We start from the raw sequence: 27,779 nt of genomic DNA, 5'->3' as shown, positions 1-27,779 counted from the left end.
GAGAGGGTTCACTTCCCAGAACACCGGGAGGAAACAGGAGACAAGAGAATGCCTGAGGAGAGAGCCAGCACACCTAAAAAGGAGCGGGTTGCCTATTCTTAGCCCCCATTCAGCCACACGTGGCTGTCTGCATTATCTCAGCACAGAAGAATCCCCAGTGGGCTCAGCACTGGACCACGAGGACAATGCTCAATGGAAGGGCGGCACCGTGACCTCTACCTGTACCCGCAGCGGCATATAATCCTCACAGAGGTCATCCCACAGCTCCTGCAGTTCAGAAATTTCCAGGGGAAGGCCCAAAGGAGCCCTGGAAAACGATTTTCTCTCTGTGTTCAGGAAGGCAGAACTAGCACATGCTAAGCCAGCAGAAGCACTGCCATCCCCCAAGTCACGGCTGAGCTTGGGAGGGGGCAAGCTGGACTTCACAGGAATAGGCAGTCGGCTGCCCCGGGGGCTCTGCAAGGGTTTGTAGTCCAAAGTCTTGATCAAATTGAGGGCCAGCTCCAGCCTGTTCCCGCTCAGCGAAGAGCTTGGGGTCATACGATCATCTGAGAAATCGTCACATTTCCCATTCCCTTTCACCCCCTTATCAGCATCTTCATCCTTCTGCTGCGGGGGGCTGGCCTCCACGGTGGTGTCCAGAGACTCGACAGAGGATGCAGGGGTGCCTTCCTCCATGCTGTCCCCATCCACAGCCACCCTGGAGCTGGTGGACTCGGCCACATCACACACAGACGACTCCTCGTTGCCCATGCTGGCCGACCAGCGGCTGGACAGCCCGCAGGAGATGCTCCTGGCCACCTTTCGGGGCACCTTGCAGATGGCCTCGTAGTCGGCGTCGGCCACGCGCAGGGCAGCGCAGCCCCGGCAGCGCCGCGGGCGGCTCCCTGCTCCCTCGGAGCCGTGGCAGCTGTGCGGCTCCAGGCCGTGCTCTTCTTGATCCATCCAATATTCAAACCCCGAGTAAGCGAAGTCCTCCTGGAGGAGGGCAGCGTACCGCGCATCAGGCAGGTTGGAAAGGTCCACGGTCCCCTCCCCAGCCCTGTCCTCTGTGCTGGAGTCATCGTTGTTCCTGCGGTACATGCTTGCGATGCAGAACTTGAGACGGTCCTTCTCCAGCAGCAGCTTCTGCAGGCGCTCGATGGAGAGGGCTTCGATGCGGGCGATGACGGTGTCGAACCTGTAGATGCGGTCCAGCATGAAGGCACACTTGCTGCAAGCGAACTCGGACCTGCCGTCCCGGCACAGCTCCCTGCCCAGGACGTGGGAGAGCAGCACCTGGAGGTTCAGCTTGGCCGCCGTGTGAAAGATCCATCGCCGCTGGTTGCCGCACAGCTCCCGGCCGCAAATCCGGCAGTTTTCCTTCATCCTCCCTCCCGCTGCACAAACCTACTCCTGCAGGCTTTTAGGAGACCTTCCTGAGGTCACCACATCTCCCTCAATCCCCGAGCCCTCCGGCACGTCTCCCCGCACCGATCCCCTCTTTTTTAGGGTGGTGACACGCCGGGACTCCTGATGCTACAGAAACATCCCACCCTACACCACCTCCTTCACATCTTCACAGCCGCACCTGGGCCGCCCCCTTGTCCAGCCTGGCCCCCCCGCCCCTCCGATGCTGCTCCCTCTCCTCACAGCTCGACCCCCCAGTGCTGCCCCCTCTCTCCTCACGGCCCCCGACCCCGGGGCTGCCCCTCACCGCGGGCCGCCCCTGCCCGTCCCGCCCCGGCCCCGCCGCCCCGAGCCGATGATGCTCCTGCCACGGCAGCGCCCGGCTTCTGGCTCAGATTTCAAGATGGCGGCCGAGCCAGCCTCCCGCGCATGCGCAGCACCCGCAATGACTGCCGGGACTTGTAGTTGCTACGCCCGCGTTACGCATGCGCAGTGGCGGCCCGCGCCACGCCCGGGTACACGGGCAGCGCCTGGGGTCGCGACAGAGACAACGACAGCGATGGGTCGCGACGCGACAGCGCAGGGGTCCGGTCTCAGTGCCAGAGCCACACACACAAACACACACACACACCAGTGTTTGGCTCCAATGCAAGTGCCTGTCCCAGTGCCAGGTCCCTACTCCAGTGCCTGTGCCACGTCCCTGTCCCAGTGCCAGGTCCCCACCCCGGTGTCTGTGCCACGTCTCTGTCCCAATGCCAGCACCTATCCCAGTGCCGGATCCTTGTTCCAGTGCCGGATCCTCACCCCAGGGCCATATCTCCATCCCAGTGCCAGGTCGCAGTGCCAGCCTGCCCAAGCGGCCAGCCCCAGCGGGCAGTGTGACTGGGCACGTCCCCGCAGCACAGTGCCACCAGCACCTGCGCAGCAGCCCATGTGTGACTGGACATGTCCCCGCAGCACAGTGCCACCAGCACCTGCGCAGCAGCCCATGTGTGACTGGACATGTCCCTGCAGCACAGTGCCACCAGCAGCTGCACAGCAGCCCACGTGTGACTGGGCATATCCCTGCAGCACAGTGCCACCAACACCTGCACAGCAGCCCACGCCAGCCGGTGGGCACACAGCAGGGTCTCTGCAGGACCACTGCACAGGCAGCTCACGCATCGATGGCCCCTGGCTGCTGGGGACAGCGCCGAGCCACCAACAAGCAGCATGGCCAGAGCTGTGCAGCTGCCAGGAACATGCCGCTCTGATCTCTCACAGCCCCGAAATCCTGCCTGGCACCATGCCAAGCTGCCAGGAGTATTTTAAGACTTGGGATCTAACAGGCAGACAGGAGCAAGCGACACCAACACCCACAGAAGGACGGCACAGGCTGGTGGCCTGTCCCTTGGCAGTTCACACCGCGTCCTCTGAGCCTCCCTGCTCCTCCTGGAAATCACCTGACCCTGCCAGGCTGAACATGGCATAGCCCTGGCCACAGCCCCAGAAGGGGACAGGGATGACAACAACCAGCCAAGCCCCAGATGGACGTGCTCCTCCCTGGGGTCTCCCAACCTTTTCCCACTTACCTGCCCCTCCATGACCGGAGACCCCTCCAGGCACTGCTGCAGGTCACACTTCTCTGCTGACAGCAATTCCACCAGCTGGTTGCTGGCAGCCAGCTCTTGGGTCAGCTCTTCGATCCTGCTGAAATTGACAAAAGGGATGCTCAGGCACTGGGTTGGCCCTGAGATGGTGACACTGGGGACAGCTGACAGAGGTCAATCTCTGGGGCAAAGCAGAGCAGCCTCAGGACTGCTCCCCCTTCCCCACAGCCCAGCTCTCGCCCACTGGGGGGATCCCTGCACCCCCCCAGATATGTACAGCCCCTCAGTCATGCATATCACAAGGAGCCCCTTGGCAGTCCCTAAGAACTGGCATAGCACAGGATGGCAGCATAGAGACATGTCCTGGACACCTACCTCTGGGCCATGGAGCCACAGCCATTGTCGCTCCTGTCCTCCAGCTTTGTCCTCGTCGCTTCCTTCAGCTTCCCTGTCAGCTCCCGGCATCTCTCTGCCTCGGCTCTGGCCAGCGCCGTGGCCTGCTCGGCCTCACTCCGTGCCAGCCTGGCCTCCTGCATGGCAGCAGGGTGAGCCCCCAGGCAGCAGCCCCTGGCTCCTCCCTAGCCCCCACCATCCCTTGACTCACCTCCTGTAGGAGCTGGATCTTGTTCTCCAGGAGCTCATAGACATGCTCCGACTCCCGCTGCCGCTCCTCATACTGCTGCCGGAGCGCGGCCTGGCTGCGGCTCGTCTGGTTCTCTGCAGCCACCCTGCCGGGCACAGCACGGTGTGCCACAGCCTGCTGCAGCATGGCATCTCCCACGGCATCTCCCATGGCATGGCCTGGCACAGCACAGTGTGCCACAGCCTGCTGCAGCATGGCATCTCCCATAGCACGGCACAGCATGGCATGGCTTGGCAGTGTGCAGCACTGCCTTTGCGACAGCCTCCACCCCAAACCAGCTGGGCTGGGTGATCTGTACCATTCCAGGTGCCCTCAGCCTGGCTCCCACCACGTCCTGCCCTGGGGACACGGCTCCTCTGGCAGCACCAGGCCACGTTTAGGCTCTGACCTACCAGAGCACTCCCCACACACTCCCAAAACCAGGGCCTGGCCACGTGCTGTGCCACTGGCCCCCCTGCCATCAATGCCCCGCGGTGAGACGCCCATGCCATGGCCCCTGGGCACGGCGCTGCCCTCCCCCACCAAACAGGTGCTGTCCTTTATTTTTGGCTGGCGCCAGGGCTGTAAGAGGAGCCCTGTGGGTACCCAGCCCCATTGCAAACCCCTCCAGCTCCACTGCAGGCCCCTGGACCGCCTACACCTGCAGGGTGCAGGCAGACACCCCCGTGCCCACAAAGCCAGCACAGATGGGGCATGGGCACCATGTCTGCCCCAGGGTGAGGGGCTCGGCCAGCCCCACTCACCATGTGTTGTCCAGGGCTTGTTGTTTCTCCTGCAGCTCCCGCTTCAGGCTCTCCACCTCCACCTTCAGCTCAATGTTCTGTGGAGCAGGAAGGAGGTGGGTAGAATGCCCTCAGGCTTGCCTGGACACCCCAGCCCCACTGCCCACGGGCATGAAGCACAAGTGGCGTGGGGGTCCCCCACGCCATGGCAGAGCTCTGGGTGCTCCTGTCAGTGGGTGGCACGGGCGGTATTTCAGCCTGTCGGCGCCGGGATGGGGTGTACCCACTCCATCTGCCTGCCACCAAAACTTGCACTGTCACCCACTCTGGGCACCCCACCGAGATGGGGACACCCTTCCCAACCCTCTCCCCGCTCCTGTCAAAGGAAACGAGGGGCAAACTCCCATACAGCAGCTCCCCCAGCCCCAGTGACCGAAGCCCTCCCTGGCACCCCGCTGGCTACACTCTCCTCACCCATTCCCTCCCAGAAAAGAGAGGAAAGCCCCTCACCCCGTCCCCTACAGGCACTCACCCGCCGGTAGACATCGTCCCGGCTCTCCTCGCCCTTCTGCTGGACGCGCTCCTCCAGAAAGTAGATGCGGAGCTTGAGGCTGAAATTCTCCTTTTTGAGGTCATTGAGGTGCTGCGAGAGCGTGCGGTACCCGTTAGCCATGGCCGGCGCTCCATGGGGCGGGCATCCCGGCACCCCTCACATGGCGCCGCCGGGACACAGCCTAGGCTCCCTGCCCGTCCGCAGCTCCCGTCGCTGGCCCCGCTGCTCTCCCTTTCCTCTTTTTTTTTTCCGCCTCCCAGAGCTATTTGAGGAATCGCTGGAGCGGGGACAGCGGGTTGGTGAAACCCGAGCCCCCGAGGCCCCCACGCGCCACAGCCGTGAGGGCGGTGAGGGGAGCGCGGCGCCCGGCCGGGCTCGGCCCCCTCTCCCTGTGCCAGCACCGCCTGCTCCGCCACCCCTCCTGCGCTCACACCTCGCTGGGACCGAGACACACCCGGCATGAATCCTGCAGCAGGGCCGGGAGGGCCCGGCGGTGCCGTAAGGGGTTCCGGGAGGACCGTGCGAGGTCCCGGGAAGGCCCTGGCGGTGCCATGCCGGGTCCCGGGAAGGCCCTGGCGGTGCCGTGCGGGGTCCCGGGAAGGCCCTGGCGGTGCCTTGCGGGGTCCCGGGAAGGCCCTGGCGGTGCCATGCCGGGTCCCGGGAAGGCCCTGGCGGTGCTGTAAGGGGTCCCGGGAAGGCCCTGGCGGTGCCATGCCGGGTCCCGGGAAGGCCCTGGCGGTGCCGTGCCGGGTCCCGGGAGGCCCTGGCGGTGCCATGCCGGGTCCCGGGAAGGCCCTGGCGGTGCCGTGCCGGGTCCCGGGAGGCCCTGGCGGTGCCATGCCGGGTCCCGGGAAGGCCCTGGCGGTGCCGTGCCGGGTCCCAGCGCCTCACCGTCTCACCTGCTCGAAGTCGCGCAGGGTCTGTGTGTGGGCGAGGGGACTCATTTCCAGATCCCGGAGGAGACACGTCTGCACCAGGGGGTCCGGCTGGGGCTGGGCACCCGGGGGACCACTGGAGCCCCTCGGCTGGGCTGGCACAGGGTCCTCGTCACCTTCGCCCCACAGCCCTTCTTGGGAAGCTGGCAGGGAGCAAGGGCGAGCGGCAGTCAGGCGAGCGAAGCCTCCGAGGAGAGCAGAGCCCAGGGGGTGCCCAGAAAGCCAGCGGCCACCCCTGAGGCGATGCGGGGCACTCGGGGGACCCGGGGGGCTCTCGGGGTGCCTTACCCTCCATGTGTCTGGCTCCGGGGACCACGGCTGGCACAGTGTCGCTGCTGCAGGGGTCCCTGCGGAGAGCAGCACACGGCCGTGTCACCCATAACATCGGGGGGCCAGGCCGGATCCCCCCACCAGTGCCACCCCCGCCGTGCCGGAGGGACCGGGAGGGTGACGGGGAGGTGCCACCGGTGTCCGGGCACACGTGGGGACACACGTGTGTGTGTCCACAGCCGCCGGGCAGCGGCTCTGAGTGCAAAGACGGCAGGCCCTGGGGGCTGTGCAGATGGCAGTGTCCCCTCAGCAGCACTTTAGCTCCATTAGCAGCCCTGTCAGGGCCACCTGAGCCCCCACAGCAGACCCCCACAGCCCCCAGGGGAGGGTCTGGGGCCACGCTGGCCCCGGCTGCTCTCGGAGGGACCCTGTTCCTCCGCGCTGTCACGCCTCACCAGCTCGTAATCGGGTTTATTTTCAGCTCAGGAGTGTGAGTCATTTCATGATTTAAAGGAAAGAGAGAAAGAGAAACCCTGACGAATTTTTAAAAAGCCCTGGATCGTTGGTTTTTTTTTTTTTTCCTTATAAAGGAATCAGGATGTTCGTTTTCTAATGTCAGCCTGAACAGGTTTTTGGTGGGGTCCCATGAGCAGGGAGGTGGGCACTCACCCCAGCACCAGTGTGGGCACAGTGCCCAGCCCACACACACAGGGCTGAGCCCCAAAAGCCAAGGAAGGCCAGCACATTCCTGTGGCACAAGCCATGGTAGGGGCCCTGGGACTGTCATGGGGGGAAACTGAGGCACGGTGACTTTAGAGACGCCAGCACCGGTCAGGCGTGGCTGTGCGCCCTGCCAGACACCATAACCAGTGTGATACCCCAAGACAAAGCACCCAGAGGTGTTGTACCTGCAACACCCTGTACCTGTTGTACCTGGGACACCCAGAGACACCCCAGACTCAAGATGCACAACACTTAAGGAAGCAACAGTAGCCAGGGGCATGATATCCTAATTCATTATATCCCTGGAGGCAAAACACCCAAAAAAGCACATTAGCCTGTGACATAATATGCAAAAATACCTTGGAGACAGTCAATGGGCTACTCTTCTCTCCCTTGTCCCAAACCAGGAACACCTTGCTAAGTTTCTGCATATTATTATTATTTTAATAGGGAATAGAATGGGCCCAAAAATGTTGGAAAAGCAACAATAAAGAAATTGTTGGTGCAATACTGAGGGCTCGCTGATCCTGTGTGCAAAAGGAAATCAGAGCACCCTCTCTCCTAAAAAATGGCAGATGTAGAATATACTGCTTTGAAATCAGAAAAGGAGCAACTTAAAAATTTATCTGGCCACAGCTGAAAATAGGGAAAAGCAGCTGCAGAAACATTTAGAGGAAGAGAAGGAGAAAAAAAATAAAAATTGGAAGAAAAGGTAGAGATGATGCTTGTGTGAGCTCTCAATCCCCCTGACATCATACAGATTAGAAAACTAATATTCCCTGAGGAACAGGATGGAGACATATGGGGTGACCCAAATGACAGAAAACTGGGGGAAGATGATTCTTTGTCTCCTTCAAATCCCCCTGAGCATGAAGCCAGATGCATTATAGAAACAGAAGAGACAACTGAACCTTGGTGAAGAGTGGGAAATCACAGCTGAAATACAACCCCATTCGACCTGATCCAGTTTGAAAAGTGCTGTGGCCATAAGCCAGGCCAGACTGAAATTCAGCAGGTAGAACCCTATCAGTAACAGCCCACACATTCTGATTCCAGGTGGGCCTCCTCAGCTATTAATGGCATTTCCAATAGATAAAGGAACACAAATTCCACTATTAACACAGCAGGACGCTGAGAAACTGGACAGAGTTGAACTCACTGGAGTGAAAAGAGCAAGTGCTACGTGCCAAACCACCAAGGCTAATTTATGGCTCCCAGGCGATAAGCACATGTCCTCCCCTCACTTTGCAGCAAAAGATCACAATGAAAACACTTTGGGTTTCAATGTTCTGAGCAGCCAAACCTGGCAGCTGATGCAGAGCAGCCTTTGGTCCTCCTGCTCAACCCTGACCCTAAAAGAAATCCAGATACCGCAGTGCATTCACCCCACACGGCGCTTACCCTCCCTCATTCAAAAGCTACCACGGTGCAATTCTCTGCTGCAGCATGAAACTGAACTCCTGAAATTACAGCTGCTTTGGGAAAAAAGACAAATCAGCTCCAGAGCCCACTCCCCGTATCATTCACCGATTGATCACTCGCCAAACTTTCACCCCGTGTAATTCACCGGTTTGGCTAAAAACTGGCACGGAGATGGCAATTAACTGTTGATTACTGGCACACAGACAGGGTGGGATCAGATTTGGAGAAAAGAGAGAGATGCCAATGCCAATACTGAGCCTTTAACCACTGCTGTGCCAAATATCAAGGAACTGGTAACTCAATTTTAGGGACTGCCGCACTCACTTATGGCAACCCTGGATGTAAAATAGATGTTTTTTTGTGATTCCACTCCAGGAACACAACAAGGCTTGATTCATCTTCACTAAGGTGGAGTGGAATGCAACATATTTTTAACAGGCTGCTCCAGGGACATAAACACTCTCCCACTATTGCTCTGGCAAAGTCTTAGCCACAATCGTGACCCTCAAAGCTTACAATATATCAGTAGATCAATGATATCATCATCAAATAATCCCAGAATGGCCTGGTTTGGACAGAATCTTAAAGATCATTTTGTTCCAATCCCCCTGTTATGGGCAGGGACACCTTCCACTAGTTGAGGTTGCTCAGGGCCCCATCAAGCCTGACCTTGAACATTTCTGGCAGTGGGACATCCACAGCTTCTCTGGGCAACCTGGGCCAGGTCTCATCACCCTCAGAATAAAGAATTTTTTTCCTACTATCCAATCTAAAGGTACCCCCTGTTAGTTTGAAGCCATTCCCCCTCATCCTGTCACTACATGCTCTTGTAAAAGTCTCCATCATTCTTGTGGGCTCCCTTCAGGTACTGGATGGCCACAATGAGGTGCCCCTGAAGCCTTGTCTTTTCCAGGCTCAGCAAACCAAATTGTCTCATAGAGAGGATTCTCTCAATTTCCCTCACAGAGGTGCTCCATCCCTCTAATCAATTTGGTTGGAGAATACCCTATGGTGGTTTTGCCCACACGGAAAAATGTGAGCCTTGAGCTCATCCCAGCATCAGGTGAAGTTCCTGTGAGCCCACTGGGTTAAAGAAGCCACTCCTGTTCTCTTGCAAACCCCAGAAAACAAAACAGAACATGGACAGAATCAACATAAAGGAGCGGCAGCAAGTTCTGGGAACTTTAGGATTATTAAGAGAACTGAGGTTGTTCCATCAGCTTGATCCCATATACCTATGGTACCATATACCTTAAATATATACCATATATACTTATGGGGAATGGGGGGTTCGGTGAACACTGTTCCCTTTTTCATCTGTGACAAAAGGGGTTTGAAGAGCCACAGAGAACACTAGACATTAGCTGCCACTCTTTCAATGACACTGGAACAAGATATTCCTATCTCGAGAAGGGCTTGCTGTCCCTGCTGGTGACACAAGCAGAACAGATAAGGAAACAAAGGAAAGGGCAGAGACTATTGGGGGGAACACCCAGCTGACTGATACCAGGCCATCCTGTGCTGGTTACAATGCCTCAGACCAGGACCCTGGCAATGGTATTAACAACCCCAAAATAACCTTATGCCTGGGAAACAAAATACTGGCTCAGGGCCAGCCCAGGGCAGTGGCTGCCTGCAGGCTCTGGGGTGAATGATCAAAGCCCCCGCTTTCCCAAAGTCCAGCTGCCCAAGCAGCACCCCCCACACAGCCAGAGTGGCAGCCCCATGCCTGGCCATGGGAACGCTGGGCCAGCAGGAGCCCAGGGCTCTGCCAGCCGTGGCTGGTTGGGCTGGGAGGGGTCTCCCCCCTCCCAACACTGGGAATTTGTTTGCTGTGGAGGGGAGGCCGCTGCAGTGCTGCTGGGGCTGCAGGAGGACAAGAGCCCTTTCATGCCAGCCCGGAGCACGGAGCGGAGCTGCCGGCGCAGCGCAGAACGAGGGGGGCTCAGCCCTGGGGGGCTCAGCCCTGGGGGGCTCAGCCCTGGGGGGCTCAGCCCTGGGGCCCCCCACTCACCGGGCAGCACTGCCCACCCTCCCCCACGTGCCTCCAAGCCCTGGCACCAGGGGCACCACGCGGCCCTGACTCAGAGCCCTCAGTGACTCACAGCATCTCCCACTGCAGCCACTTGCCAGCACTGGCACCCCGGGGTGAGGGGACCACGAAGGGCTGGCAGCCAGGCACAGGGGCTGTGTCAGAGTGCCTGCTGCCCATGGGGAAAACATCCTGGGGTAAATCATCCCCAAAGCACCGGGCACTAGAACCCAGCAACAGCAACTCACCTCCTTCTGCTGCTGGATCACCTCCTGCGGGCAGACAGATGGACGGAGGGATGGACGGAGGGATGGACGGAGGGATGGACGGAGGGATGGACGGAGGGATGGACGGAGGGATGGACGGAGGGATGGACGGCAGGACCCAGCCCCGTGCTCAGCCACTGCGTGCCAGCGGCTCCAGGCTGGCCGAGGGGCTGTGGCAAGGGCCAGGCAAGGCCAGGGAGAGCGTGGCACATCCCAGCTGAGTCGCTGGCACAAATGTCTCAGCAGGGGCGGAGTGCCACCACCACGGAGGAGGTGGAGCGGGGACAGCTCCCGGCCGAGTGTGCGAGCACAGCCCGGAGCGCACGGCACCGACCTGCTCCCGGGGCACGGCAACAAGGTCCTCATTGAGCACGGCAGCCCGGGGGGAGCCGGGGCTGGGCGGCACCGCAGGCGTGGCACCGGCACGGCTCCCGAGGCCCAGCAGCCCTGGGGAGGTGCCGGGACAATCGGTGGGGCCAGCGGCTCGGCGTGGAACCGGGGATGGGCAGAGCCAGGGGAAGAGCGGGGACGATGGAAACGGGGCTGGGGAGATGGGGCAAGCCAAGCTCCCTGCACCAACAGCGGCAGCCTGGACCCCTTCCTTCGGGGCCGTGCTTGGCCCAGCAGCTCCCAGCACACCTCACATGCTCAGCGCAGCAGCGAGGAGAGCTTAGTGATGGTGCAGGCACCAGCCCGGGATCCTCCAGCATCCCTACGGCTCCTGCCCGCTCATCTGGCACACGGACATTGCCCTGACACCTGCACAGGGCAGCGAACACCAGCGTGCCCCCGGCGCTGGACAAGGGACTCTTGGTCCCTTTCATGCACACCAGCGGCTCCCGACTTCTCTTGGGCTCGCCTGGTGCAGGGCCCAGAGAGCCACCAGCCCAAAGGTGGCTCTACCAAAAGCCGCAACCCACGGGACCCCAGCGGGAGGAAGGGACACCCACGGCCCAGGGAATGGGGCTTGGGACAGGGGGCGTCCGGCCCCGCTCATCCCCGAGGGAGCCGCTGATCCCTCCCGCATCTCATCCCTCCCGCATCCCTCCCGCATCCCTCCCGCATCCCGGCGGCGCCCAGGCCGGGGGTACCTGGGCCTCAGCCTGTCGCGGCATCAGCACAGCCCAGCGTGGGCGCACGCAGTGCCCGGACACACGGACACCCCGAGCACGCACGGACACGCTGCTCACCTCCGCCTCGGGGCTCGCATCCTGCCCCGCCGGGCTCCGCCGCACCGGGCCGGCTGGCACCGGGCCGGCCACCGGGGACACCGGGCCGGGCCGCCCGGTCCCCGCAGGCGCTGCCGAGCCGGCCCAGCGTGCGCCGGGGAGGCGGCTCTGCGGCACCGGCCGGCTCCGCCCGCTTCTGCTTCCCCTCCTCCTCCTCCTCCTCCTCCTTCTCCCTGCCTCCATCCTTCATCTTTCCCTGCCTCCCAGCACCCTTCCCTCCCTCCTTCTGACCCCGCATCCTTCCTTCCTTCCCTCCCTCCATCCCTCCCTCTGATCCCCGCATCTTTCCTTCCCCGCTCCCTCCCTCTGCCCTCTCCCTGATCCCTCTGTCCATCCATCCACCCTTAATCTCTCCAGCCGCCGTGCTGTCCCGGCTGACACAGCCACCCCAATTCCCCGCTCCACCCAGTCCCTCTGGACCGAGCCCAAATCCTCCCTCACACTTCAATCCCCCAGAAACAATCCGTGATCCCTTCCTCTCCCCTCTCAATCCTTCTTCCAACTTCACGGTCTCCCCAAAACACACCCGACTAGCCAAGATCCCCCACAGCACCCCCAAACACCCATCCTGACACCCCAATTACCTGCCCAGTCATCCTTGGATGCCTCCATCCCAGCGTGACAGCCCCAATTCCCTTCGCCACCCCAGAGCCCCATGATTTCCCAGGTACTGTTCCAGCCCCTCAACACCTTCACTTTCTAATTGTCCGTGACTTCCCAGTCCTCCACTGGGTTATGATCCCCATAAACCCCCTTGAACACCCACCATCCCAGCCAAACACCCCCGATCTCCCACACCCCTTTCCTCCTCTTTGCCACTCCCCATCCCAGCTCCAATAAACCCAAGTCCCCTTTGACACCCCAAAACCAGCGCTACCCCTGACTCCTCCCCCAGCCCCATTCTCTCTGCAGGGACCCTCCCCCTATTTCCCTGTTGCTTGGCCCCATTCTGCTCTGTCCTGCACCCTCACAGCCCTTCAGCCAGCTGTCCCCCACGGCCACACACCTGCCAGCAGAGCCTGGTGACCCAGGAGCCAGGCGAGGGCTGAGGATCGCTGTCCTTACCCTCTGTGTTACCTGTGGGGATGGAGAACCACGGAGCTGGGGCGAGAAAGGAGTTCCTGTGGTGATGGGGTGATTCTGCTTTGGCTCTGACAAATGGAACAAAGTCAGAAATGTGGAGGATACAGTGGCCAAAACCAGTAACTTTTGTCTGATTAAGGGCTATTTAAATATTAACACACAGTCCTTGTATATGCTAATAAGCTTTAATGGCACATGGTGCCACATTTATAGATCCATACTCTCCACTTAGGCTGTGCTCTGTAGGAGTAGGGGGAGAAGTTTGGGCTGGATATAAGCAATTTTACCTGGTTAGGAGGAAGACCCAAAAATACCTTGGAGACAGAATGGGCTACTCCCCTCTCCCTCCTCCAAAGAGGGGACACCTTCGTGGTAAGTTTCTGCATACAACTGTTATTATCATCACACAATGTTATTGTTATTGTTAGAGCTCTATTGCAACTGGTGCGTTTAGCAACAGCAATTCTGTATTTCTGCTGCTTCCAAACACTGCACTATTCATGAATATCATGAGTATGATGGCTTTTATGGAATGCCACCAAACCTATGGTGTTGAATTAATAAGCTGCGCTATTTGTGAAGCAGCGCTCTTGGAATTTCCCACCGAACACGACCAGACCTATAGCGCCAAATTGGTCACACACAGAAATTCAACTCAGCTGCCCCCAACCCATTGATCTGTGAAGACCAACTGGAACATAGGGGGGTTTATTTTCTGCCGAATTTCTTACTCCAAACACAACGCCTGATACAAACGGGGTCAGCAGAGGGCTGCTGTGCATATCCCCCCAATTCATCCCTGTCATCCCTCATCAGCCAGCACAGCCCCAGTCCCCCTGCACCCATCCCGCTCTCCTGCCAGCTTTGGGTCCCCTCCAGCCCTTGGGTCCCCCCCAGCCCTTGGGTCCCCTCCAGCCCTTGGGTCCCCCCCAGCCCTTGGGTCCCCTCCAGCCCTTGGGTCCCCTCCAGCCCTTGGGTCCCCCCCAGCCCTTGGGTCCCCTCCAGCCCTTGGGTCCCCCCCAGCCCTTGGGTCCCCTCCAGCCCTTGGGTCCCCTCCAGCCCTTGGGTCCCCTCCAGCCCTTGGGTCCCCCCCAGCCCTTGGGTCCCCTCCAGCCCTTGGGTCCCCCCCAGCCCTTGGGTCCCCTCCAGCCCTTGGGTCCCCCCCAGCCCTTGGGTCCCCCCCAGCCCTTGGGTCCCCTCCAGCCCTTGGGTCCCCTCCATCTGGTTCCCTTTGGGGCCAAGGAGTGGGGGGACACGCCTGCTGGCACAGCCACCCCGCCAGCTCTCCCAGTGTCCCGGCAGCTCCGGGGTGGCGTGGGGCGGTGCCTCTGGCCACAGTCCCCAGGAGAGGGCACCAGCTGGCCGGGAAAAGCCGGCAAACGCGCTGTCCCCACTGGCGATGGCTCGGCCACGCGTGTCCTCGGCACAAACGTGGCACAGGCGTGGGACGGGACCCCCGAAGGCCCGGGCGGTGCCGGCAAAGGGAGCAGGGCTCCGGGCTGGCGGGTGCTGCTGTGCCCTCGGGGCAGCTGCAGCGAGGTTCTAATGGCCACAGCAGAGGCCGGGGAGTCCCCAGCCCACGGGTGGTCGTGTGGCGGTCCCCGGCTCCCAGCTCCCTGCCGAGGGGCCGTGCCGGCAGCGCTGCAGATTTCACCAGCCGCTGCCCTTGACCGCATCTCTCACCCCGAGCCGGCCGCCCTGGACTTTCCCCGCTCTGGCGTCACGGTTGTTCCCTGGCTGTGGCAGAGTGCTGCCAGGCTGTCCATAGCTCCAGTGTCCACGGGGCTGGGTTCTCTCCACCTGCGGCCAGGACAGCTATTCTATTCTGGCCACCTCCTGTCTGCTGGGACAAGCCCATCACCTGGGCTCTGCCTGCTTTAACAGCCTCCAGCATCGCCCAGGTCTCAGTTTGGTCCAGACCTGCTGCCCGGGGCACGCAGAGCCTGGGGAAGGGCCCGATCCCATCAGGACCTGGCAGCACTGGGAAGGTTCTGCCCACCCTGCCATGTGCGGAAGGTGGCAGAAGGAAGGGTCAGAGCCTGCTCTCCCTGGGCAGGATCCGGGCTGTGTCTGGTCCAGGTGCCCTGTGAAGGTCTGGCAGCATCCCGTGCCATGCCCGGTGTCAAGGACCCGTCACCATCGTGTCCCAGGGCCAGCACTTCCCACAGAGAGGTCACAGGACGCGGCCACCTGGCTCTGCCCCTGGAGGGCGTTTGCTGGGTGGCTCCCATGCACCCCACGGCATTGGGAGCCAGTGGCCAGGGCTGGCCCCGTGTTCCCGGCCCCTTATCAGGGGGATTGCTCAACAGCAGGCACGAAATCGGGGATGGGCAGGGGCCACGGCACTGCCCCGCTTCTCAGCTGGGGGGTCTGGGTCTGCCCCACTCCTGGGGCAGGGCACGTCTGGGTTCGCCATGGGCTGGGCACCCCCAGCTTTGTGGGCACCCACCCGCACCATCGTGGCTGCCACTGCTGTCCCCCTCCTGCTTTCCTGAGCCGTGACACGCGGGACGGCGAAACTGAGGCACGGCCGGCAGCGTGCAGGGTCGGGACACGCTGCCCCCGCTTTTCGTGTCTCTCCAACCCACGGGGTCCTGGCGGGGAACCCCCTTCCTTTTCTGCTGGGGGGCACGGCCCAGCCCCGGCCCCGCTCCCCCCGCCTCCTCCCTCCCTCCCTCCCTCCCTCCCTCCCTCCCTCCCTCCCTCCCTCCCTCCCTCCCTCCCTCCTCCCCCGGGGGCGGGGGGGATGCGGGGGGACCGGGCGGGCTGGGGCGGGGAGGGGAAGGGAAGGAGGTGGGATTATGGAGACGGGACCCAATGAGCCCGAAAAACGTGCCCCGCTCGCAGGTCTTTTAGCGCGGCGGAGGGGCAGCAGCAGCCTCTGGGCGGCGTGCGGAGAGAGCCGGCACCCCCGTCCCGTCCCGTCATGGCACTGGGCAAGCTGCAGAAAGTGCTGATCAGCGAAAGCCTGGACCCCTGCTGCCGGGAGATCCTGCAGGCCGCCGGGCTCCGGGTGCAGGAGAAGCCCGGGCTGAGCAAGGAGGAGCTGCTGCGGGAGATCCGGGTGAGGCAGGGCTGCAGCCAGGCGTGGCTGGGTGGCTGGGTGGCTGGGTGCGGGCCGGCGGTCCCCGGTGGCAGCGGAGCCCCTCGGCCGGTCCCCGCCTCCCGTCTGATGCAAGAGCCCGGCCGGTTTGGCACGGCGGATCCCCGGCGGCGGCTGTCCCCATCCCGTGAGCCAGGCAGCCCTGGTGCCACCCGCCGTGTCTGTCACCCCTTAGGACTGCGATGGGCTCATCGTCCGCTCGGCCACCAAAGTCACGGCCGAGGTGCTGGAGGCGGCAGAGAGGCTGCAGGTGGTGGGCAGAGCTGGCACCGGCGTGGACAATGTGGACGTGGAGGCAGCCACCAGGAAGGGAGTCCTGGTCATGAAGTAAGAGCGGGAGCGTGGGGACATCCGTGCCTGTCATCCTGGGGAGGCCGGGGAGACTTCCATAGGGTGCCCTCCCCACCCCTGGCACCACCCTGCGCGCACAGACCCCCGTCAGCCCGGGGGAGGGGACACACACCGGTGACACCGCTCTCCATCCCCAGCACGCCCACTGGGAACAGCCTCAGCGCCGCCGAGCTCACCTGTGGGATGATCCTGTGCCTGGCCAGGTGAGCACAAGGCAGGCTGCGGACAGAGGGGCTCCCTGCAGCCCCCTCCCCCGCGCCGACCACAGCCTCCTTTGCAGGCAGATCCCGCAGGCAGCCGCCTCCATGAAGGAGGGCAAGTGGGACCGTAAGAAGGTAGGAGGAAGGTGAAGCACCTCTGGGAGGGGGTGTCCGTGTGGGGTGCGCTGCCTCACTGTCCCTGCACTCCCCAGTACATGGGCATGGAGCTGAACGGGAAGACGCTGGCCGTGCTGGGGCTGGGCCGCATCGGCAGGGAGGTGGCCACTCGCATGCAGGCTTTTGGCATGAAGGTGAGGAGACCGGGCAGGGAGGAGCGATGGGGAGCACAGACCTTCCTGACCCGGCCAGAGGCGCCGTGCCAGGCTGTGAGAGTGAGTGCCCGCCCTGCCTCAGACCATAGGCTACGATCCCATCATCACCCCCGATGTCTCAGCCACCTTCGGTGTGGAGCAGCTGCCGCTGGAGCAGATCTGGCCCCGCTGCGACTTCATCACGGTGCACACGCCGCTGCTGCCCTCCACCACGGGTATGGAGCGGGCACGACCACCGGCGAGGTTTGGGGAGAGCCGGGGCAGCCCCCTTCTGCTCACAGCCCTCCTTCCGCAGGGCTCCTGAACGACAGCACCTTTGCCAAGTGTCGCCGTGGCGTGCAGGTGGTGAACTGTGCCCGCGGTGGCATCGTGGACGAGGGCGCGCTGCTGCGGGCGCTGCAGTCGGGGCAGTGTGGTGGGGCCGCCCTCGATGTCTTCACACAGGTGAGAGGGGCTGTGGGGACGCCCCGAGCTTGCCTTTGGCTCAGCACCACCTTCATCTTGCCCGAAGCAGGGCAGGGCAGCCTAGTAAAGCCTGTGGGGCTGGGAGCAGGAGCAGCCCTCCTCAGGTTCCCTCCTTGCGGAGGAGGTGGGGTAAACGCCCCCCGCTCCGAGCTCGCAGGTAGGTGCTGGGAGCTGACGGCAGGATGGAACTGCGTCCGCAGGAGCCCCCAAAGGACCGTGACCTGGTGAACCACCCCAACGTCATCTCCTGCCCACACCTGGGCGCCAGCACACGGGAGGCACAGAGCCGCTGCGGCAAGGAAATCGCCATGCAGATCGTGGACATGGCCACGGGGAAGGGGCTGACCGGCGTAGTGAGTCCCCCTGCAGCACCTGAGCCCCGTGCCTCAGCTGCCCCAGCTGTCACCCGTGGGTGCCGTGCTCCGTGTGGGACCCCTGGCGGGCTCTCACCGCTCGCTCTCTCCCCCAGGTTAACGGGCAGGCTCTCAGCAAGGCTTTTGCACCCCAGACCAAGCCCTGGATCACCCTGGCCAGGGCCCTGGGCACGGTGCTGTGCGCGGCGGGCAAGCGAGTGCAGGGCGGCGTGCAGGTCTGCACCCTAGGTGAGCCTGGGTGTGGGCACCCCGATGGGCAGGCAGGAGAACAGAGAGACAGGAGGGTGGTTAACAGTGGGATTGGAGCTCTAGAGCGTGCAGGAATGGATGGGTGGATGGACTGGGTGGGGTGGAAGGACCAGCCCCAGGCTGGCCACTCCACTGAGGGCCTGACCTCTGTGCTGCTGGCTGCTGCACATCTCCTCCCTGCACCCCAGGGACAGCCCTGAAGGAGGCTGGGAGCTACCTGACACCTGCTGTGGCCGCGGGCATGCTGGCTGGAGGGACACAGAAGGAGGTGACCCTAGTGAATGCCACGCTGCTGGCCCAGGAGGCTGGGCTGAAGGTATGTGGACATTTGTGCTCTGCACCACAGCCTGGTGCACCTTCCCCACCGAGCAGCAAGAGCCTGGGGACACCTTCCCGGGCTGCTTTGCAGCATTGAGGCTGGGGGTTCCCTGGGGTGCTTCCAAGGACATCCCTGCCCCAGCCACAGGACCTGGGCACTGAGGGGCCGTGTCTCTCTGGCAGGTCACAACCACCCACAGCGATGTGGCCCCTGAGCCCGACAGCAGCACCGGTGTGCTGCAGGTGTCCCTGCAGGGCACCCCACACCAGGTGACAGGGACGGTGCAGGGCAGCACCCCGGTCCTGCGGCAGATCAACGGGGCCACCTTCACGCAGCCGGCCCCCCTGTCCGGCCCTCTCCTCATCTACAGAGCCAAAGCCTCTGATACCAGTGCTCTGACCACACTGACCGGTGAGTCCCCAAAACCTCTGGTACCAGTGCTCTGACCACACTGACCGGTGAGTCCCCAAAACCTCTGGTACCAGTGCTCTGACCACACTGACCGGTGAGTCCCTGTGTCAGCCCTGAGCTGCAGGGACAGCCCCACATCCAACCTAGAGCTGAGCCCCTGCTACAGCAGATGATGGATGATGGATGGATGATGGATGACGGATGATGGATGGATGACGGATGACGGATGATGGATGGATGATGGATGGATGGATGGATGGATGGATGGATGATGGATGGATGGATGATGGATGGATGATGGATGGATGATGGATGGATGACGGATGATGGATGGATGATGGATGATGGATGATGGATGGATGGATGATGGATGGATGGATGGATGATGGATGATGGATGGATGGATGGACGATGGATGATGGATGATGGATGGATGGATGGATGGATGGATGGATGATGGATGGATGATGGATGGATGATGGATGGATGGATGGATGGATGGATGGATGGATGGATGGATGACGGATGGATGATGGATGGATGGATGGATGGATGGATGGATGGATGATGGATGGATGGATGGATGATGGATGGATGATGATGGATGGATGGATGGATGGATGGATGGATGATGGATGATGGATGGATGGATGGATGGATGATGGATGGATGGATGGATGGATGGATGGATGGATGGATGGATGGATGATGGATGGATGATGGATGATGGATGGATGGATGGATGGATGGATGGATGGATGGATGATGGATGATGGATGGATGGATGATGGATGGATGGAGGATGGATGGATGGATGGATGATGGATGATGGATGATGGATGGATGATGGATGATGGATGGATGATGGATGATGGATGGATGATGGATGGATGGATGATGGATGATGGATGGATGATGGATGATGGATGATGGATGGATGGATGGATGGATGATGGATGATGGATGGATGGATGGATGGATGATGGATGGATGGATGGATGGATGGATGATGGATGGATGATGGATGATGGATGGATGGATGGATGGATGGATGGATGGATGATGGATGGATGGATGATGATGGATGGATGGATGGATGATGGATGGATGGATGGATGATGGATGGATGCATGGATGGATGGATGGATGGATGGGGGACAGGGAGGTGCTCCCTAATTCCTGTCCTCCTCTCCAGGGCTGCTGAGCAAGGCAGGGGGCCAGCTCCTGTCCTACCACAGCTCCAGCACAGTGGCAGGGGAGCAGTGGAGCGTCGTGGGGCTCTCAGTCCCCCTGTCCAACCTCGGAGAGCTGAAGCCTCGTGTTACGGAAATCTTCCAGCTCCACCTGCTGTAGACCCCGACTGCCAACAAGGATTCTCCCCACGGCCGCAGCATCTGGACCCTCCCCCAGCTGGGGGAACATTGCACATGGCCATCCCTGACCCCCACTCTGGGTTTGGGGTGGCCCCACATTCAATAAAAGGTCTGGAAGGAGAGAGCATGTGCTGTCTTGTCTGTGCAGTCCTTTGTCCTCAACCCCAAACCCCCTCCCTCCTGCTGCTGTTTGCTGAAGGGTGCAAAGGTCCCTGTGGCTGTTGAGGTCCTGTCTGGCCACAGTCCCGTGCTGGGACACGGCCCAGAGAGCAGCACTGCACAGGGCATGAGCCCTCCCGTGAGCCACTGCACCACCAGTGCCCTCCTGCCCAGGGGTTTTGCCACGAGGACCTTTCAATTTAATGACATCATGGGGAAAATGCCATCTTGCCCCTCCTAAACTGGTGACTGGGAGGTTGGGGCTTACTTGACTCCCCGAAAATGTCAGGGCATAATCCCATGTCTAACAGGGTGGGTGGCCATGGAATAAATCCTGTAAGCAGCTGTGAGCCAGACCGGTGGTTGTTAATTGGGAGGGGTCAGAGGTGGGAGGAGACCAACCAAGACCAGGAGCCAGAGCTGGGCTGCTGCCCCCTCCCATCTGCACCTTTATTCCCCTGCACTGCTCCGATGTTTGCAGAAGATGCCGCCGTCTCCAACAGCTCTGGGGCCGAGGCACTGCTGGCCATTCCCCACCCATGCAAAGTGAACTTTCCCACATGGAAATGTTCCCTGGCTGCAGGGAATGAAGAGGGATGACAGCGGAAAAGAGAGCATCTCCCTCCCCAGGGCTCACCACTCCGGTGATCCCACTCTAGATGGGTTTCCTGGCATATTCGCGGCGGTACTTGGAATCCACCCGCGTCAGGTACCAGGTTCCGGGGAAGAGATCCGCCTGGGAGCCGTGGGGAGCGTGGTCGGCTGCAGGGAGAGCAGTGATGCTCAGGGGTGCTGTGGGGTCCCAAGAGGGCAGGGTCACATCCCCCCAACCCCACTCACCCAAGTGATGGGTTTCCTCCCGTCGCTTCATGATCTCGGCGAAGTCCTGCGGGGCCACGCGCTTGCGGGAGTCCAGGCGGGCGGGCAGGTCAGCCAGGCTGGAGACCAGCTTGTCCAGGGGTGAGCCTGGCAACGAGCAGCCCACGTGTGAGCTGGCACCACCGACAGCCCCACGCCTCCCTCCCTTCCCAGGCCCTCTCCCCACGAGGCTCACCTGGGGCTGCATCCTGCGAGACACGGAAGGAGAACATGCTGGCGGCCAGCCCCGAGCCGTAGGAGAAGGCGCCGATCCGGGAGCCGGCCAGGTCCCGTGCTGAGCACCTGAAGAGAGAGGGGAGGGGGTTACAGGATATTTGGGCTCAGGGGGAGGTGGGGATACAGGGCTGTGGGGGCAGTGCAGAGGGCTTTGTAGGCAGGCAGATTTGGGGCCACATTTCTGGAGTGCAGTGGTGCCAGGGAGCCCCAGGACAAGGCTTTTGTTCCCCTCAGAGCCTCTCTGTTCCCATGACTCCTTTCCCATGGGGTCACTCATTCTACTGGGCATGACAACAGGGGTTTTCATCCTCCTGGTGATGACAGGAGGGCTTTATGCACTGGCCCAGCTCCAGCAACGCTGGGATGAAAAGTCTGGCAGGGAGATGGCCTGCAGCAGGATGCATCCACACTGGGGGTTGTGTGCAATGAAAGGATCAGGTCCCTGCTGAGGGAGGGGGAGATGAGGGCTGGGAGATGAGTTCTGCCCCTCTATCCAGCCAGGGAGAGCCCTCCCCAAAATGACCTCCTCCCTCTCCCCAAGCCAGCGTTTTGGAGAACTCACTGGGACAGGAGGGAGGCCAGGCAGCCATACATGGACGGTGTGTACATGTTGCCATTGCGGGAAGAGAGGAGCAGGGAGGGCTTGGTCTTCTTGTTGAAGATGTCCTGGCTGGCTGTCTGGAATGCCTTCTCCACCTCCTTGCTGGTGTAGGTGTCCTCCAGCTTCACACCGCTGCCCAGAGAGAGAGCAGCTGGAACCCCAGGCCAGCGCTTCCCTGGCTGGGCTGAGGGACGGGGGACACGGTGCAGGGACCCACCGGAAGGACTGCAGCCCCTTGTAGAGGCCGGAGGCGGTGTCGGGGTTGGGGGAGGCCAAGAAGTCGTTGAGCAGCAGCCGCCCCACCGACTTCTGCACCAGCTTGCAGAAGGGCGAGTGGAAGATGATGTACTTGAACTCATCGAGGGTGAAGGGCTTCTGGATGCCAGCTGGGAGACAACACGGGGCCATCAGTATCCAGGGGGCTGCCATGGGCACCTCGGGGGCGCTGCCACTCACCCTGCTGCCACTGGGTCTCTGCCTTCCGTCGGTACACGGCGTAGCAGCGGTCCAGCGCCCGCAGGTAGCACTGGATGGAGAGCTGCCCGTCCACCACCGGGTACTCAGAGGACAGATTCGGCTTGTAGAAGTCGTAGGCGTGCTCCATGTGGGTTCCACGCAGGCCTGGGGGCAGGGGAGAGCCAGCTGTCAGAGAGGTCCCAGCCTTCTGTGGCAAACACCCCTGGCAGCCTCCCCGAGTCACTCCATGGCGCCCACAGCGATGTAGCCAGGCAGCAGACCCCTCCAGGCTCTGGCTGAGCAGCTCTGCCCAGGGCTGGGACATGGATGCATGATCCCCAGGGACAGCAGCCATCAGCTCACCACCCCCAGGGTCTCGTGACGCCCACCTCTCTCCAGCACCAGCGGGGCGTTGGGTCCCACCAGCATGGCGATGGCACCGGCACCTCCCGTGGGCCGCGCGTTCCCCGTGGCGTAGACAGCGATGTCCCCACACACCACCACGGCGTAGCGACCTGAGGGAGGACAGAGGCACTGGCTGGGCCACCAGAGGCTGGAAGACTCCATCCCACGGCCCTCGTGCGTTCCCAACTCCACGCTGCCGGGTGTCACACCGAGACGGGCAAGAAGCAGGGGTGAGGGAGAGAGCCTGGAGGTGCAGTTGGAGCATCTTTGGGCTTCAGGCTACCTCCTGCCTCCTTCCCCCGTCCCACGGCACCCAGCCAGCATCCAGCCCCATGGCACGTCCCTGCCTGCACTCACCATCCCAGGCACTGGACTCCACCCAGGCGGCCGCGTTGAAGAGCGAGGCCGTGCCCCCGTAGCAGGCGTTGGTGGTGTCGATGCCCTCCACGTCGGTGTTGCCAGAGTCATGGAAAAGTTGCATGAGGACGGTCTTGACGGCCTTGGATTTGTCGATGACGGTCTCGGTGCCCACCTCCAGGCGGCCGATGGCGTCCCAGGAGAGGCGCCCGCGCTCCACCAGCCGCTGCACCACGGTCAGGCACAGGGAGTTGATGTCCTCGTGGGCAGCACAGAAACCCATCTGCTTCTGGCCCAGGCCCCGAGTGTACTTGCCGGCCTCCACGCCATCAAACCTCTCCAGCTCCTCCTGATCCACGTACTGGGCAGGGAAGTACACCTCCAGGGCCAGGATGCCCACGTCCTTGGGCCAGGCACCTGTCCCAGCAGCACTGGAGAGGCTGTGGGACAGAGGGAGTGGCAACAGTCCCACGGCAGCCTTGGGGACAGAGGGTGGCCCTGGGGAGATGCCCAGGCTGGGAGCATTCCCAACTCCTGCTAGATCCTGGCGGTGCTGCACCAAGGAGGGGGAGGCTCCCCTTCCCCACCACGGTCTAAGAGCTCCCCACCCTCACCCTGCTTATGTCCCCAGCCCCCCCCCCCGACCCACGTGGATGCTCACCATGCCCTCTGCCAAGCCGGGGGATGCTGGGCACCTCGGGGTGCCCCCTCGGGCCCCGGCCGTGCCCACCTGGCCCCCCAGCAGCGCGCGGCGCGCCCGAACAAGCGCAACATCCCCGCCGGACGAAGGGACGGCCGGCCGGACAGACGGACAGCGGGACGGGCTTTGCGTGGTGCTTTTATAAACTGCGTGGGCAGCTCGGCACAGCCCTCCCGGCCTTTATCAGCCTGCCGGACCCTGGCGCTCAAAGGTCACCGAGCGCCAGCCAACACGGCAGGGGCGGCGGGGTTTCGGAGGGGGGGAGCACTCGGGGTGTCTTCGCCTTGTGCCCCAAAGCCTGGGGACACGGGGCTGTCCCGGGGCTGTCCCGGGGCTGTGGCAGCCCCGCTGCCGGGCTCTCCAGGGCCCTGCGGTCGCTGTGCGGCCCCGGCCGGGAGCGGAGGGCGGCCCGGCTCCGGTGCCGGCACACCCGCGCTGCCCGGGCTGCGCTCCGCGTCCGCCACGGGCTCGGGGGGAGCAAAAGCCCGGCAGCTGGGTGGGGGCAGAGCCGTCTTCAAAGCAACAGAGCAAACAGCCACGTGATGCCTGTGGCAACACGGCAGTGACACAAAAGGGACCTTTGGTCGCGCTGTCCCCGTGGAGCTGTGCGCACCTGGGGACCGCCTGTCCCCATGGCCACGGCAGCTGCCGTCCCCCAGCCAGCCCTGTGCCGGCTGGGTGCACTCCGGGGATGCTCCTGTCCCCCCCGCCTGCCCCGCACAGACTCCTGTGCTATTTGGCTGGGGACGCATCCCCGAACAGCTCCGCCCGCACCCCAGAAGCTTCTGGAAGCCGGGAAGCCCGGGGAGCCGCGGCAGAGCTGGTGTGTCTGTCTCTCTCACGGCCCAACCCAGGCTTTGCATCAGCACCAAGCTCACACAGCACTCGCATGCTTCATTTTTTATCAGATTTTTTTATAGGAGTTGCGGGGGCTCGGAGGCGCCGGGTCCCGGGGGGGCCAGGGCTGCGCTCAGTGCAAGGGGTAGAACTTGCAGATGTAGTGATGCTTTCGGGAGCACTCGGAACTGGCCCACACCGAGAAACCTGCGGGAGACACAAGCAGGGGGCTGGCGGGGGCGGGCACCAGCCGTGCCCACCGAGGGGATGGCACGGGGGTGGCTGCAGGGACACTCACCGCTGTGATGGGTCAGCACGGCGCAGCTCCCCCCTTGGGCACCGTTCCCGGGCACCTGGCTGGCGGCACTGTACTCCTTGCCACTCGCCCACTGCCACCCCTGGCTCTGTGCGGGGAGAGGGGGGGGTCAGGGGCACGGCCCCGCTGTCCCCCAGCCCCTCGCCAGCCCTGCCGCCCTCTCCTCACCTTTTCACTCTTCTGCAGTCCGATCCAGACGGGCTGCACTCGCTGGTAGTAGGAGATGGCTCTCTGCAGGGTGGCTGCCTCGTGGGAATCCTCCACCCAGGCCAGGTGAGCGCCTCCCTTCACGTCCTGGCACCGGCTCTGCGGGGAGAGCCGTCTGTGCCCGGGGGTCCCCGGGACACCGGGGGTCCCTGTCACCCTCTGTCCCCCTCTGTGGCCTTACCTCAGCCTCGTCCCAGGTCCGGGGCTCGGGGAAGTACTTGAAGCAGCTGAGTTTGTAGTAGGACCAGCCTTCGGGGCAGTAGCTTATGTACCTGCCGTCTGTGCGGGGAGAGCCGCGGGCAGGGGTGAGGGACAGGCGGCACGGCTGCCTGGAGAAGAGCGTGGCTCTCTCCTGGCCCAGCTCCGGCCGCAGCTGCCCCCGAGCCGTGGCACTCACCGAGCGGCCGCAGGAGCCCCGCGCAGCCCAGCAGCAGCAGGGCGAGTCTGGCCGCAGCCGCCATCCTCCTTGCTCCCTGGAAAGGCTCGGGAGGGTCACTCCAGGTCCCTTCGGGGACAGAGGATGCTACCAGTGCCCAGAGAGTGCAAAGCTGCCCGGCTGTGGGCTGAGCCTGGCCCCTCGGAGCCCCTGCAGGAGACGGCAGGCTGTGCCCCGCTCTCCGCTCCCCGGTGCCCGCATCCCCCGCCCCGGGCGAGCCTTGGAGAGCCCAGCCCGCACCGGCAGCACATTGTCCCGCTCGGACATCAGCCCCAGGCTCGGCAGGAGGCCGAAGGGACAGCCAGGCTGCTCCGTGGGGACGAGGGGAGGGTGCTGTGGCGGACTGGGCTCGGGGGACCCCGGCCCGGCAGTGGCACAGCCGGGCCCGCAGGGACTCCGAGCACGGCCGGAGCTGTGTGTGAAACTCCGCTTTCACACCCTGAGCTTGCAGCGCTGCCCGGGCTGGGCAGGCAAATCGGCCACATCAGCGCAGCTCCCCTTTATCCCGGCTAATCCCTGGGCACTGAGGCCGATTTGCCGATTCAGCTCGTCTTCCCCTCAAAGAAGCAGCGACAAAAGTCAAGGCAGGGCTGAAAAATGCAGCATCACAGCCTGCCCCATCCAGCGAGGGCCGAGCTCGGCTCCCGCAGGAGCTGCCAGGGAGAGGGACCAGCTCCTGTTCTCCCGTGAGCCAGCTCGGAGCATCCCCAGCCGCCTTGTGAGGGTTCTCTTCCTCACCTGCTGTCCGGAGATGGTGAGGAACAGCGGCTCGTCGAGGGCCACCGGGACACGAGAGGAGAGGAGCTGCCCTTTATAGCCTGCTGCTCACCAGCATCTGTGTTTGCCCAGCTCAGGTGATTCCCTCCATAAAAATCTTACTGCCGACCCCCCTCCATCCCCCCCGCCCCCTTCCCTGGAAAATCGCCCAGATCTCCGCTCTGTTTGCGTTCAACATATCTGCAGAAACAGGCAGGAAGAACCCGTCCTAGTTGGTCAATAAACCCCCTGCAATTATCATTAATTGCTCCCGCGATACAGATAGCATCTCCCAGCCCAGAGCAGCCTGGGCTGGCCCGGCAGGGATGCCAGCCCCGGCTTGCCCGGGGGCTGCCGGGGACCAGCCCCGGGGCTGATGGCCCGGTGCCGGCCAGAGCATCCCTGGCAGCAGCGGCGGCGGCTCGGAGCCCCTGGCGGTGCCCGTGTGCCCAGCCCCGGGGGATGGCAGCCCCGGGCCCCGTGCCCTGCCCGGCCGTGCCCTGCCTCACCCACACACCGCCCTTGTTTGAACTGCCGGGGCTGCTGGCGAGCAGGATGCGGGACGCCGGGATGTGGGAACAGCCTGCAGCCGGGGGCTGGCGGTGCCATCAGATAGCGGGGAGGGTGCCCAGCCCTCGGGCCCGGCCCTGACGAGAGCCTTCGTCACCCCGTGTCCCTCCGGGGGGCAGGGGCAGCTCCCGGAGCAGCAGCAGCAGCAGCAGCAGCCGCCCCTCGCTGCCCCTGGCCCGGGCGGTCCCTGAGCTCCTGGCCCCGCAGCTGGAGCCCTTCGGGGAGCTCTGGCACAGCCCTGGCCCTGGCACAGTGTCCTCTGCAGCCATGGGAGGCAGCTGCAGCTCTCCTGCTGCCACCACCCTGCTCTGCAGCGTCCCTTTGCCGGCTCCTCAAGGACCAAAGCAGCTCTGAAGGACCGTGCTGCCTGTCCCGTGGCTCCCGCTGCCGCCAGCTCCTGCCTCTCCTGCCCCAAAACCCTTGGTGGAGGCCAGAGGGGAGGAGAGGAGCTGCCCTTGGGGGCCTGGTGCTCAGCAGCGTTGGTGTGACCCAGGAGTGAGCTCCCTGCAGAGGAGGCAGAGCCGGGGCTGAGCCCTGCTTTCCCCACACGGAGAGTTTTACAGCCCTGTACAGACAGCCCTGGGATCTGCCACGGGATCTCCTCTGCAGCAGCTTTTGCTGGAACACGCAGCTACACCCACAGGGAGCAGCTCCCTGCCGGCCTGCACAGGCAGGTCTGGCTTCTGCCCCGGGCAGGGAGGAGGATCAGACCCTTCTCCTTCACCCACACGGTGACAGAGCTGCTGCTGCTGGCCAGGCATCCCTGGGGATCCAAAGGGTGAAACCTTCTCGTGTCCAAACACAGCTGCTGCCCGCTATCGCTTCTGAAACAACCTGCCACACATCCAGGG

General features: G+C 62.8%; 4 protein-coding genes across 32 annotated transcripts in view; 1 reads left to right on the top strand and 3 right to left on the bottom strand.

Moving 5' to 3' along the window:
* Positions 1-11,853, bottom strand: part of PDE4DIP (phosphodiesterase 4D interacting protein) — a 36,614-nt gene extending 24,761 nt beyond the window's left edge. For 9 of the 28 annotated variants that reach the window (XM_086842275.1, XM_086842276.1, XM_086842273.1 and 6 more), the window contains exon 1: positions 220-1,680. In XM_086842275.1, the coding sequence (XP_086698401.1) occupies positions 220-1,368 (1,149 nt within the window). In that variant the 5' untranslated portion in view covers positions 1,369-1,680. Of the gene's footprint in view, positions 1-219; positions 1,778-2,960; positions 3,079-3,353; positions 3,509-3,582; positions 3,707-4,364; positions 4,442-4,875; positions 5,397-5,795; positions 5,975-6,119; positions 6,586-10,526; positions 10,916-11,734 lie in introns of those variants that run through there. The other 19 variants (XM_086842279.1, XM_086842280.1, XM_086842294.1 and 16 more) reach the window with 18 other exon arrangements.
* A 3,787-nt stretch (positions 11,854-15,640) lies between these two features.
* Positions 15,641-20,155, top strand: PHGDH (phosphoglycerate dehydrogenase). The gene is made up of 12 exons (XM_086841886.1): positions 15,641-15,920; positions 16,135-16,286; positions 16,448-16,513; positions 16,591-16,645; positions 16,723-16,821; positions 16,925-17,057; positions 17,138-17,286; positions 17,508-17,660; positions 17,777-17,909; positions 18,119-18,246; positions 18,432-18,660; positions 19,856-20,155. The coding sequence occupies exons 1-12, from the start codon at positions 15,783-15,785 to the stop codon at positions 20,011-20,013; spliced, it is 1,593 nt and encodes a 530-aa protein (XP_086698012.1). The 5' UTR covers positions 15,641-15,782; the 3' UTR covers positions 20,014-20,155.
* A 458-nt stretch (positions 20,156-20,613) lies between these two features.
* On the bottom strand, positions 20,614-23,963 carry HMGCS2 (3-hydroxy-3-methylglutaryl-CoA synthase 2). Its single transcript, XM_086841887.1, has 9 exons — positions 23,768-23,963; positions 23,107-23,546; positions 22,734-22,859; positions 22,345-22,509; positions 22,106-22,274; positions 21,850-22,020; positions 21,247-21,353; positions 21,033-21,158; positions 20,614-20,954 (listed from the first exon to the last, which is right to left on the bottom strand). Exons 1-9 carry the CDS (start codon positions 23,878-23,880, stop codon positions 20,848-20,850), a joined length of 1,524 nt encoding a protein of 507 aa, XP_086698013.1. The 5' UTR covers positions 23,881-23,963; the 3' UTR covers positions 20,614-20,847.
* Positions 23,964-24,691: 728 nt separating this feature from the next.
* REG4 (regenerating family member 4) lies at positions 24,692-26,442 on the bottom strand. 2 transcript variants are annotated; one of them, XM_086841888.1, is made up of 6 exons: positions 26,341-26,442; positions 25,564-25,671; positions 25,348-25,445; positions 25,128-25,265; positions 24,942-25,047; positions 24,692-24,850 (listed from the first exon to the last, which is right to left on the bottom strand). In XM_086841888.1, the coding sequence occupies exons 2-6, from the start codon at positions 25,625-25,627 to the stop codon at positions 24,777-24,779; spliced, it is 480 nt and encodes a 159-aa protein (XP_086698014.1). In that variant the 5' UTR covers positions 25,628-25,671; positions 26,341-26,442; the 3' UTR covers positions 24,692-24,776. The 2 variants fall into 2 exon arrangements, with proteins under 2 accessions (XP_086698014.1, XP_086698015.1); XM_086841889.1 differs by having other exon boundaries at positions 25,564-25,639; positions 26,341-26,437.
* Between the last annotated feature and the right edge of the window lie 1,337 nt (positions 26,443-27,779).

The sequence above is a fragment of the Cyanistes caeruleus genome, chromosome 9 (assembly GCF_971803275.1).
Source record: "Cyanistes caeruleus chromosome 9, bCyaCae1.hap1.1, whole genome shotgun sequence".
Lineage (NCBI taxonomy): Eukaryota > Metazoa > Chordata > Aves > Passeriformes > Paridae > Cyanistes > Cyanistes caeruleus.
Note: the sequence above shows the minus strand (reverse complement) of the source record. Positions and strands in the feature narration are given on the sequence as shown.

Excerpts from the sequence above, each read along its gene's own strand:
- REG4 (XM_086841888.1), bottom strand. The coding sequence starts at position 25,627 with ATGGCGGCTGCGGCCAGACTCGCCCTGCTGCTGCTGGGCTGCGCGGGG. Across the intron at positions 25,446-25,563 it reads GGGGCTCCTGCGGCCGCTCG|ACGGCAGGTACATAAGCTAC; the intron begins GTGAGTGCCACG and ends CTCCCCGCACAG. Across the intron at positions 25,266-25,347 it reads GGACCTGGGACGAGGCTGAG|AGCCGGTGCCAGGACGTGAA; the intron begins GTAAGGCCACAG and ends CTCTCCCCGCAG.
- HMGCS2 (XM_086841887.1), bottom strand. The coding sequence starts at position 23,880 with ATGTTGCGCTTGTTCGGGCGCGCCGCGCGCTGCTGGGGGGCCAGGTGG. Across the intron at positions 23,547-23,767 it reads CCGGCTTGGCAGAGGGCATG|CCTCTCCAGTGCTGCTGGGA; the intron begins GTGAGCATCCAC and ends TCTGTCCCACAG. Across the intron at positions 20,955-21,032 it reads GGAGGAAACCCATCACTTGG|CCGACCACGCTCCCCACGGC; the intron begins GTGAGTGGGGTT and ends CTCTCCCTGCAG.
- PHGDH (XM_086841886.1), top strand. The coding sequence starts at position 15,783 with ATGGCACTGGGCAAGCTGCAGAAAGTGCTGATCAGCGAAAGCCTGGAC. Across the intron at positions 16,646-16,722 it reads GCAAGTGGGACCGTAAGAAG|TACATGGGCATGGAGCTGAA; the intron begins GTAGGAGGAAGG and ends TGCACTCCCCAG. Across the intron at positions 17,058-17,137 it reads GCTGCTGCCCTCCACCACGG|GGCTCCTGAACGACAGCACC; the intron begins GTATGGAGCGGG and ends CTCCTTCCGCAG.